This window comes from Phocoena phocoena, chromosome 7 (assembly GCF_963924675.1).
Source record: "Phocoena phocoena chromosome 7, mPhoPho1.1, whole genome shotgun sequence".
NCBI lineage: Eukaryota > Metazoa > Chordata > Mammalia > Artiodactyla > Phocoenidae > Phocoena > Phocoena phocoena.
In genome coordinates, this window is record NC_089225.1 from 96,114,918 (window position 1) to 96,127,811 (window position 12,894).

Genomic DNA, 12,894 nt, shown 5'->3' on the forward strand with positions numbered 1-12,894 from the left:
AGCAAAATTAACCATTTAGTCAGCACTAAAGCATTTGACAAACTAAGTTCACTTTAGTTCTCACCCCACCAAGCATTCTTATAGATGATAAAGACACTGAACAAAGATATTTATACTCATGTATCCCCATGACACAGGAATGAAGATAAGAATTAAAACCTAGAAGAGTTGTAGTCACTTGCTGTAAAGAATTAAAAGGGAAAAGAGTTCTCTTAGAGCCTACTTACGCTTTACAGATGATGGAGTGCTGAACTTCAAACTCCAAATTACTAATAACAGGGCAAGTGTATACTCTAGTAGCTGAAATATCTGGTGAATTTTCTTCTCCAGGAACAGGTTCAGTCTTCCAGGTTTTATTTAATTTTTCCATATCCTCTTTCAGCTGGTCTAAGCACTGACTTAAAAATTCATGAGCGTCCTAAGAAGGCATAATATCCTTAATAAGGTCAAAACATTTCTTGCCACAACAACAGCTTATTAACACTGTGATCTACGCGAGTAAAGCACTTGCAAGTCAAAAACACGTGTGGAAAAAGGCCAGATTTACTCTAATGATTTTGCGGTACATATTTTGTGGAAACAAAACAAAACGACAAACGACATATTTTATATTCCTAAGTTAGATTAGCATAACTAATAAATGAATCACTCCTTCATTTTTTTTTTTAAAATAGAGTGATTTTTCTAAAATAGCCTTTGTAGCTAAAATAGTCCAAGGTCCTACACTGGCAAACCACATCTATATTATTAATATATGATAAAATACACAGAAGAGTCATACTGAACCTTACCAGAAGTCCTCAGGTTTTCCAACCTGTGATGAACACACATACACAAATCTCATTTTAAAATAAAATTGGGTAACACACTAAAATCATTTCAATTTTCCCTATCTCTAAGGTGTTTAAAAACAATTAGACCAGCCTCATAGATAGCTTCATCCACCAGAGAACAGACAGCAGAAGCAAGAAGAACTACAATCCTGCAGCCTGTGGAACAAAAACCACATTCACAAAAAGATAGACAAGATGAAAAGGCAGAGGGCTATGTACCAGATGAAAGAACAAGATAAAACCCCAGAAAAACAGCTAAATGAAGTGGAGATAGGCAACCTTCCAGAAAAAGAATTCAGAATAATGACAGTGAAGATGATCCAGGACCTCAGAAAAAGAATGGAGGCAAAGATTGAGAAGATGCAAGAAATGTTTAACAAAGATCTAGAAGAATTAAAGAACAAACAAACAGATGAACAATACAATAAGTGAAATGAAAAATACCCTAGAAGGAATCAATAGCAGAATAACTGAGGCAGAAGAACGGATAAGTGACCTGGAAGACAGAATGGTAGAATTCACTGCTGCGGAACAGAATCAAGAAAAATGAATGAAAAGAAATGAAGACAGCCTAAGAGACCTCTGGGACAACATTAAACACAACAACATTCACATTATAGGGGTCCAAGAAGGAGAAGAGATAGAGAAAGGATGTGAGAAAATATTTGAAGAGATTATGGTCAAAAACTTCCCTAACATGGGAAAGGAAATAGCCACCTAAATCCAGGAAGTGTAGACAGTCCCATACAGGATAAACCCAAGGAGAAACACACTGAGACACATAGTAATCAAGCTGGCAAAAATTTAAGACAAAGAAAAATTTCTGAGAGCACCAAGGGAAAAATGACAAATAACATACAAGGGAACTCCCATAAGGTTAACAGCTGATTTCTCAGCAGAAACTCTACAAGCCAGAAGGGAGTGGCATGATATACTTAAAGTGATGAAACGAAAGAACCTATAACCAAGATTACTCTACCCAGCCAGGATCTCATTCAGATTTGATGGAGAAATCAAAAGCTTTACAGACAAGCAAAAGCAAATGCTAAGAGAATTCAGCACCACCAAACCAGCTCTACAACAAATGCTAAAGGAACTTCTCTAAGTGGGAAATACAAGAGAGGAAAAGGACCTACAAAAACAAACCCAAAACAATTAAGAAAATGGTAATAGGAACATACATATCGATAATTATCTTAAACGTGAATGGATTAAATGCTCCAACCAAAAGACACAGGCTTGCTGAATGTATACAAAAACAAGACACACATATATGCTGTCTACACGAGACCCACTTCAGACCTAGGGACACATACAGACTGAAAGTGAGGGGATGGAAAAAGATATTCCATGCAAATGGAAATCAAAAGAAAGCTGGAGTAGCAATACTCATATCAGATAAAATAGACTTTAAAATAAAGAATGTTACAAGAGACAAGGAAGGACACTATGTAATGATCAAGGGATCAATCCAAGAAGAAGATATAACAATTATAAATATATATGCACCCAACATAGGAGCACCTCAATACATAAGGCAACTGCTAACAGCTATAAAAGAGGAAATCAACAGTAACACAATAATAGTGGGGGAGTTTTAACACCTCACTTACACCAATGGACAGATCATCCAAACAGAAAATTAATAAGGGCCACAAGCTTTAAATGACACAATAGACCAGATAGATTTAATTGATATTTATAGGACATTCCATCCAAAAACAGCAGATTACACTTTCTTCTCAAGTGCGCACAGAACATTCTCCAGGATAGATCACATCTTGGGTCACAAATAAAGCCTCAGTAAATTTAAGACAAGTGAAATCATATCAAGCATCTTTTCTGACCACAACGCTATGAGATTAGAAATCAATTACAGGGGAAAAAACACAAACACATGGAAATTAAACAATACATTACTAAATAACCAAGAGATCACTGAAAAAAATCAAAGAGGAAATCAAAAAATACCTAGAGACAAATGACAATGTAAACACGACGATCCAAAACCTACAGGATGTGGCAAAAGCAGTTCTAAGAGGGAAGTTTATAGCTATACAAACCTACCTCAAGAAACAAGAAAAATCTCAAATAAACAATCTAACCTTACACCTAAAGGAACTAGAGAAAGAAGAGCAAACAAAACCCAAAGTTAGCAGAAGGAAAGAAATCATAAAGATCAGAGCAGAAATAAATGAAATAGAAACAAAGAAAACAATAGCAAAGATCAATAAAACTAAAAGCTGGTTCTTTGAGAAGATAAACAAAATTGATAAACCATTAGCCAGACTCATCAAGAAAAAGAGGGAGAGGACTCAAATCAATAAAATTAGAAATGAAAAAGGAGAATTTACAACAGACACTGCAGAAATGCAAAGCATCCTAAGAGACTACTACAAGCAACTCTATGCCAATAAAATGGACAACCTGGAAGAAATGGACAAATTCTTAGAAAGGTATAACCTTCCAAAACTGAACCAGGAAGAAATAGAAAATATGAACAGACCAATCACAAGTAATGAAATTGAAACTGTGATTAAAAATCTTCCAACAAATAAAAGTCCAGGACCAGATGGCTTCGCAGGTGAATTCTATCAAACATTTAGAGAAGAGCTAACACCCATCCTTCTCAAACTCTTCTAAAAAACTGCAGAGGAAGGAACACTCCCAAACTCATTCTATAAGCCCACCATCATCCTGATACCAAAACCAGACAAAGATACTACAAAAAAAGAAAACTGCAGACCAATATCACTGATGAATATAGATACAAAAATTCTCAACAAAATACTAGCAAACAGAAGCCAACAGCACATTAAAAGGATTATATACCATGATCAAGTGGGATTTATCTCAGGGATGCGAGGATTCTTCAATATACGCAAATCAATCAATGTGATACACCATATTAACAAACTGAAGAAGAAAAACCATATGATCATCTCAATAGATGCAGAAAAGCTTCTGACAAAATTTAACACCCATTTATGATAAAAACTCTCCAGAAAGTGGGCATAGAGGGAACCTACCTCAACATAATAAAGGCCAAATTATGACAAACCCGCAGCAAATATCATTCTCAATGGTGAAAAACTGAAAGCGTTTCCTCTAAGATCAGGAACAACACAAGGATATCCACTCTCGCCACTATTATTCAACATAGTTTTGGAAGTCCTAGCCACGGCAATCAGAGAAGAAAAAGAAATAAAAGGAATACAAATTGGAAAAGGAGAAGTAAAACGGTCACTCTTTGCAGATGACATGATACTAGACATAGGGAATCCTAAAGATGCCACCAGAAAACTACTAGAGCTAATCAGTGAATTTGGGAAAGTTGCAGGATACAAACTTAATGCACAGAAATCTCCTGCATTCCTATACACTAATGATGAAAAATCTGAAAGAGAAATTAAGGAAACACTCCCATTTACCACTGCAATAAAAAGTATAAAATACCTAAGAATAGGGCTTCCCTGGTGGCGCAGTGGTTGAGAATCTGCCAGCCAATGCAGGGGACACGGGTTCGAGCCCTGGTCCAGGAAGATCCCACATGCGGCAGAGCAACTAAGCCCATGCGCCACAACTACTGAGCATGTGCTCTAGAGCCTGTGAGCCACAACTACTGAGACTGCATGCTGCAACTACTGAAGCCCGCACTCCTAGAGCCCGTGCTCCACAACGAGAGAAGCCACCACAATAAGAAGCCTGCACACTGCAACAAAGACCCAACACAGCCAAAAATAAATAAATTAAATAAATAAATTAAAAAACAAAACAAAACCTAGGAATAAACCTACCTAGGGAGACAAAAGACCTTTATGTAGAAAACCGTAAGACACTGATGAAAGAAATTAAAGTTGATACCAACAGATGGAGAGACATACCATGTTCTTGGATCAGAAGAATCAATATTGTGAAAATGACCATACTACCCAAAGCAATCTACAGATTCAATGCAATCCCTATCAAATTACCAATGGCATTTTTTACAGAGCTAGAACAAAAAATCTTAAAATGTGTATGGAGACAGAAAAGACCCCAAACAGCTAAAGCAGTCTTGAGGGAAAAAAACGGAGCTGGAGGAATCAGACTCCCTGACTTCAGACTATACTACAAAGCTACAGTAATCAAGACAATATAGTACTGGCACAAAAACAGAAATATAGATCAATGGAACAAGATAGAAAGCCCAGAGATAAACCCACACACCTATGGTCAACTAATCTAGGACAAAGGAGGCAAGGATATACAATGGAGAAAAGACAGTCTCTTCAATAAATGGTGCTGGGAAAACTGGACAGCTACATGTAAAAGAATGAAATTAGAACACTCCCTAACACCATACACAAAAGTAAACTCAAAATGGATTAGAGACCTAAATGTAAGACCGGACACTATAAAGCTCTTAGAGGAAAACATAGGAAGAACACTCTTTGCCATAAATCACAGCAACATCTTTTTTGATCCACCTCCTAGAGTAATGGAAATAAAAACAAAAATAAACAAATGGGACCTAATGAAACTTAAAAGCTTTTGCACAGCAAAGGAAACTGTAAACAAGACGAAAAGACAACCCTCAGAATGGGAGAAAATATTTGCCAACGAATCAACGGACAAAGGATTAATCTCCAAAATATATAAACAGCTCATGCAGCTCAATATTAAAAAAACAAACAACCCAATCCAAAAATGGGCAGAAAACCTAAATAGACATTTCTCCAAAGAAGACATAAAAATGGCCAGGAAGCATATGAAAAGCTGCTCAACATCCCTAATTATTAGAGAAATGCAAATCAAAACTACAATGAGGTACCACCTCACACCAGTTAGAATGGGCAGCATCAGAAAATCTACAAACAACAAATGCTGGAGAGGGTGTGAAGAAAAGGCAACCCTCTTGCACTGTTGGTGGGAATGTAAATTGATACAGCCACTATGGAGAACAGTATGGACGTTCCTTAAAAAACTAAAAATAGAATTACCATACGACCCAGCAATCCCACCACTGGGCATATACCCAGAGAAAACCATAATTGAAAAAGACACAAGCACCCCAATGTTCATTGCAGCACTATTTACAATAGCCAGGTCATGGAAGCAACCTAAATGCCCTTCGACAGACAAATGGATAAAGAAGATGTGGTACATATATACAATGGAATATTACTCAGCCATAAAAAGGAATGAAATTGGGTCATTTGTAGAGATGTGGATGGACCTACAGACTGTCATACAGAGTGAAGTCCAAAAGAGAAAAACAAATATCATATATTAACGCATATATGTGGAACCTAGAAAAATGGTACAAATGAACCAGTTTACAGGGCAGAAATTGAGACACAGATGTAGAGAACAAACAAATGGACACCAAGCAGGGAAAGTGGCAGGGGGTGGTGGTGCGATGAAATGGGAGATTGGGATTGACATGTATACACTGATGTATATAAAATGGATGACTAATAAGAACCTGCTGTATAAAAAAATAAATAAAAATCAAAAAAAAAAAGAAATAGAAAAAAATAAAAACAATTAGTACTCACATTCTGCATATAACCAGAGAATCTCTCTGCTGTAGCTGAAATGGCATTTTTAACCTTCTTGAGTAAATCTTTTTTCGTCTCTGAATTACAGATATCTTTTTTAACAAGCAAGTGTGCAAAGCGCCTGGTAAAAGAGACAAGTTTAGCAGGTTTTACAAAACACTGGATGGTATTATATTTTAAGGACTGCTAACAATGGCACATAAAATTTTAAGTGTCTAATACTCCATTATTCTATAATAAATAAGGTAAAAAGGTTACTCAGTAAGTACATAACAGTTACCTGATGAGTGCGTTGAGTGGAATTTTCTTCCATGGGATACCTTGCTTGAGCAAGTCATTTGCAAATGACTGGAGTGAAAACAGAGACTGTAAAATAGCATTCATATAGCAGGTATTTCCCAAATTGGAGAAGCTGAAAATGAAGGAAATAGTACTTTTGAAGACAACAGTAGTTCCTGAAGTATGTTCATCTGAGCAGGGGTTCTCCACTATAGCATGCATCAGAATCACCTGGAGGGTTTGTTAAAATACATATTGCTGGGCCCCAACTCCAGAGTTTCTGATTCTGTAGGTCTGGACAGGGAAGGTGCAAAAAATGTGCACTTCTAACAGGATCCCAGTTGATACTGATGCAGTATAACATTAATATAACTTAGTTTCATCTCAAGGAAAATTATACATTTTCAAATGAATGCCAAAAAGGACTGGGGACTTACCCAGAATATATATATGCTTAATGAGTACCGCCAAACATTATTCCAAAGTACATATTTAAAAAAAACTTTTGTTTGGAAATATTCTCAAACTTTCAGAAAAGTTGCACAGAATAATATTCTTTACCTAGATTCACCAATTGTTAACCCTTTTGTACTCTGTGCTTTATCATTTAACACCTCTCTCTATACATTTTTCCTGAACCATCTGAGAACAGGCTGCATAGATCATACCCATTTAGTTCTAAACACTTCAGGGTTTATTTCAAAAGAACGAGAACATTCTCTTATATAACCAGAGTACAGTTACAAGCATTATAAAATTTAATGCTAACATAATACTCTTATCTAATATACCTTCTTTAATCCAATTTTGTCAATTGACCCCATGTTTCTTCACAGCATTTTTTTCTCCCTAAGCACAAGATTCAGTCCAGGATAACATAATGCATTTAGTTTTCATGTCTCTTTAGTTTTCTTCAATCTGGAATAATTCTTACATTTGGACTCAACTCTGTCATGTTGTTATAATTTTACTTATCTATTTGGTGTGTTTTAGAAATATTTCTTTTGGTATTAAGAAAGGCTTTTTTTTAAGTGGTTATATCTGTATTTGTACTTTTTTATAGTGCTCATAACCCTTGTTTTTTAAGCTTTTTTTTTTTTTTACTATCTAGTCTGTCCATTTTAAATAGTACTCTTCCCTGTAACCAGTAAATAGCCCCTTCCCTGTAACCAGTGCTGCAAACAACCAAGATCCAGACCTATATTCAATATCTAGAAACTTAGTATTTGAATTTCTCTTTCTGAGAGTGATTTTTTTCTGTGCTTCATCTAAGTCTTTTACTCCTATATATTCTTTTTTCATGAAATCTCTTAAGCCTCTTGTCCCTGACTCTCAGCACCCACAGGCTTAAAGTGGTGGGAAACAGGAACACTGCTAGAATCTGCTTTGCTTCTCTACCTAGAAAGCAGTTTAAAGGTGATGGTATTCTTTGTCTCCTAGAATGCTAAAGGTTATATGTGTTTTTCTTTGAACTCCTCATACTTTTTATGTTTTGTGGGGGATTTGTGAGGAATACTGGAATTAGGTAGCCTCCATTATCCTCTAGACTTGGCAGTTTTCTACTCGGTATTTTTATTTGTTTGTTTTTTAAGGAGTCCTTAGTCCTGGGTATTTAGCTTACTTGAAATACTGCACTCAAATTCCTGCAAGGAGTCTGAAAAAAGGAAAGTTGGGTACAGGTAGTATACAGAAATTAAAGAAACACTGGAGGTAGAGAGGGAGCCTGGAGCACCAAGGGTAACTCAAGGATATCAAAGGACTCAGAAGGATATGAATGACAGAGACCAAAAATACACTATAAAATACACAGGAGGAGGCACTAAGAAGATGGGCCAAGTAAGATCAAGGTAGATAGAAATAAGATATGGATGAAAAATGGTCACAAAATAGGACAGACTAATATAAAAACGTTGTCTGGTAAGGAAGCAGCAAGATAATAATTTGAGGCAGAACAATTAGAGTGAAGAAGAAAGGAAATTAAGAATTAAACTGGAAGGTAAACATTTTAGAAGACAAGGCAAAAAAGAAGAGGCTCAGAGAAGAACAGTTAAGTAGAGAAGAAAGTGAAATGTTTTCACTACAAGTTTTATGTTTTTTTCTGCTAAACTATGAGGCAAATAAACTACTATGGATAAACCAAACTGGCAGACACCAGTCACTCAAGTAAAAAGGTAATCCGAAAGCTGGGGAAAAACAGTAATCTGAGTGAGATTAAAAACAAAAAAGCTGGTAGGTTTTGGGAAAGCAATGTGGTAAGAGCAATCAAAAATTTCAAAGTGCCTCTCTTAGTCTTTACAATTCTATTTCCAAGAATTTTTCCTATAGAAAAGTTCTAACAAATATTAAAAACACATGTGTATATAAATGTTCGTTTTAGCCTGGATTATAATTGGAAAAAAGGGGAATCTAAATGCACACTAACATGGTTAAAGGTTATGTACTAGCATAAGAAGATGCCCATAATTAATGTGGGGTAGAAAGAAATCAGGGAACAGAGAAGTAATATAGCATAGTGATTAAGAATGCAAGTGAACATGGTGATCATTTTGAAATGTACAGAAATATTGAATCACTATGTTGTGCACCAGTACTAACATAGTGTTGTAGGTCACTTATAGTTCAAAAACAAATAAATAAACAAACAAACTCACAGAAAAGATCAAATTTGTGGTTACTGGATGTGGGGAGTAGGGGAAGGGGGAACTGGATGAATGTGGTGAAAAGGTACAAACTTCCAGTTATCAGATAAATAATTATAGGAATATAATGTACAACATGATTAATATAATTAACACTGCTATATGTTATATAGGAGAGTTGTTAAGAGAGTAAATCCTAAGAGTTCTTAAGGATTCTTGAGAAAGGAAAAAATATTTTTTCTAGGGAACTCTCCTACACTGTTGGTGGGAATGTAAATTGGTGCAGCCACTGTGAAAAACAGCATGGAGGTTCCTCAGAAAACTAAAAATAGAATTACCATATGATCCAGCAATCCCAATCCTGGGCATATATCCAGACAAAACTATAATTCAAAAAGATACATAAACCCCTATGTTCATAGCAGCAACTATTCACAACAGGCAAGACATGGAAACAAACTAAAATGTCCATCGACAGATAAATGGATAAAGAAGATGTGGTATATATACACAATGGAATATTACTTGGCCATAAAAAAGAATGAAATAATGCCATATGCAGCAACATGGATGCAACTAGGTATTACCATACTAACTGAAGTAAGTCAGAAAGAGAAAGACAAATACCATATGATATCACTTATATGAGGAATCTAAAATATGACACAAATGAACCTATCTATGAAACAGAAACAGAACCACAGACATAGATAACAGACTGCTGGTTGCCAAGGGAAAGGGGGCTGGGGGGAGGGAAAGAGTGGGAGATTGGGGTTAGCAGATGTAAGCTATTATATATAGAATGGATAAACAACAAGGTCCTACTGTATAGCACAGATAACTATATTCAAGAGCCTATGATAGTATGATAGGGCTTCCCTGGTGGCACAGTGATTAAGAATCCACCTGCCAAGGCAGGGGACATGGGTTCGTGCCCTGGTCTGGCAAGATCCCACATGCCATGGAGCAACTAAGCCCGTGCGCCACAACTACTGAGCCTGCGCTCTAGAGCCTCCAAGCCACAACTACTGAACCCGTGTGCCACAACTACTGAAGCCCGCACGCCTAGAGCCCATGCTCCACATCAACAAAAGCCACTGCAATGAGAAGCCTGCGCACCTCAACGAAGAGTAGCCCCCCGCTCACAACTAGAGAAAGCCCACGTGCAGCAACGAAGACCCAACACAGCCAAAAATAAATAAATTAAATAAATTAAAAAAAAATAGCCTATGATAAACCATCATGGAAAAGATATTAAAAAAAACAATGTATATATATGTATAACTGAATCAGTTTGCTGTATAGCAGAAATTAACACAACATTGTAAATCAACTACACTTCAATTAAAAAAATATTTTTTTTCTTTTGTTTTATATCTATATAAGATGATGGATATTCACTAAACTTATTGTGGTAATCATTTCATGATGTATGTAAGTCAAATCATTATGCTGTACAATTTAAACTTACACAGTGCTGTACATCAATTATATCTCAATAAAATTGTAAGGAAAAAAATACAAGTGCAGTCCAACTGCCTAGATTTACTACTGCTGTACTACAACACCTCAAGTAAGTTAATTAACTTCTCTAAGGCTTAGTTACGTCATCTATAAAAACAGATTTTTTAATACGTCTAGCTCAGAGATCTACTGCGATGATTTAAAGAAAAAAATTCATTTAAATGCTTAGCACAGTCTCTGGCACATAACAAACACTTTAGATAAAGCTGCTATTATTATTATAGTTATTATACCATGGTCTCATTTTTGGGTGTTTAATAAGAATATAAGCATGAAGGGGCTGGGAAGGATATAAATAAAATTAATGTTGAAGTATCTCAGGAGATGACGTGTATGGGACTTAAGAATATGCACTTTCTGCTTTATGACAAATGTTTATATATATATGCATATATATTTTTTCAAAGTTTGAAAATTAGAGGCCACATAATGGACTGAATTTTATGGATGTGATAAATCTTTATAATAAGTGAGCAAATATTTGAGAACTAAATTAATATGACTCCTTTAATCATTTTTTTATACCAAGTAAAACATACTTCAGTTGAATCACTTTATAAAAAGAAAGCAAAATAGAAGAATTTACCTACCCCTGCAGTTGCTGCTGCTGGTGAGAGGAAAGGGGCACTCTTGGTTTGTTCCAGCCAGTGTAATCCTGGTTACACCTCAGTTTTTTAACAGAAAGAGGAGCTGGCTGAGGAAGAAATCCCAAACTTCTTTTGGCAGAGGGAGTTTGGCTTGAAATATTAGTCCTATAAAAAAGAAAAAAAGAAGAAGCATAACAATTTTGAATGTTACTTTTTTCCCCTAGTAGATTCAGAGAAGTCAAGGTCTAGGGGAAAAAAATCCTAAATTTGAGGAAATATCAGTAATAATGATCACCTGGGAGAAAATTTCACAAATGTAAATCAGCAAATCTGTTGATAGGGAGCTGAAGGCTCCCTACTGTACCTACATAACCTATAATCAAAATAATCCAAGTTAATGGCTTGAGAAAAGCCATAAGTTTTACTTCTTTATTCACTTTTATCCACTTAATGACTATCATACATTAGTTTACCTAGTCTTGAAAACATTTAGGCAGTGAACTTTTTCCAGTTAGACAACAAATATTCTTACCCTATCTCCTTGAGAACTTACTCTAATTTATATGCTTAGCAGTGAAAATGGTAGGAGTATTTTCATTTAAAGTTTTCCTAGATAGTGACTGTTTTCCAAAAAGGCTGTACTAATTTATATTTCCATCAGTAGTGAATTTCCCTTTCTTTACATGGTCTCCATTACATTATTATCACTCTAATGAGTGAAACATGATCTCATTGTTATTTTGTTTTATATTTTCCTGATTACTACCAAAGTTGAACATATCAATCTTTTCTTTATGGTTTCAATTTCTGTGTCTTAAGAATCACTCGCTAGGGACGTCCCTGGTGGTGCAGTGGATAAGAATCTGCCTTCCAATGCAGGGGACATGGGTTCAAGCCCTGGTCTGTGAAGATCCCACAGGCCGCAGAGCAACTAAGCCCGTGCACCACAACTACTGAGCCTGCAAGCCACAACTACTGAGCCCACGTGCCACAACTACTGAAGCCCGCATGCCTAAAGCCCATGCTCCTCAACAAGAGAAGCCATCGCAATGAGAAGCCTGCACCGCAACTAAGAGTAGCCTCCACTCGCCACAACTAGAGAAAGCCTGCACACAGCAACAAAGACCCATTGCAGCCAAAAATAAATGAATAAATTTTTTTAAAAAAGGAATCATTCTGTAATGTAAGGTCAGAGAAATGTTTTCCTATATTTTCTTTTAAAAGTTTAAAATCTTGTTTTCCCTCCTACTCAGGTCTTCAAGCTGTTTGGACATTTACTTTTTGCATCTTGTAAAGCAGGAATTAGGATTTACTTTTTTATAAGGAAAAACCAAGTGCCCCCAAACAACTTATTGTCTGCCTAGGCCATCTGTTAGCCAGTGTCTGGTTTTTTACTCAAGAAAAAAAAATTGTGAAATAGAATACAGAAAAATATATAAAAATCAAATGTGTAACACTGTGGTACAAGATGTTGATACTGAGGGAAGTT

The 12,894-nt window shown here is 35.9% G+C and overlaps 1 protein-coding gene across 1 annotated transcript in view; it reads right to left on the reverse strand.

Moving 5' to 3' along the window:
• USP37 (ubiquitin specific peptidase 37) overlaps nt 1-12,894 on the reverse strand; it is a 77,890-nt gene that overhangs the window by 37,506 nt on the left and 27,490 nt on the right. Inside the window, exons 8-11 of the mRNA XM_065880301.1 lie at nt 11,409-11,570; nt 6,657-6,788; nt 6,374-6,497; nt 228-418 (exon numbers count right to left, since the gene is read on the reverse strand). Of these exons, the coding sequence (XP_065736373.1) occupies nt 228-418; nt 6,374-6,497; nt 6,657-6,788; nt 11,409-11,570 (609 nt within the window). The remainder of the gene's footprint in view (nt 1-227; nt 419-6,373; nt 6,498-6,656; nt 6,789-11,408; nt 11,571-12,894) is intronic.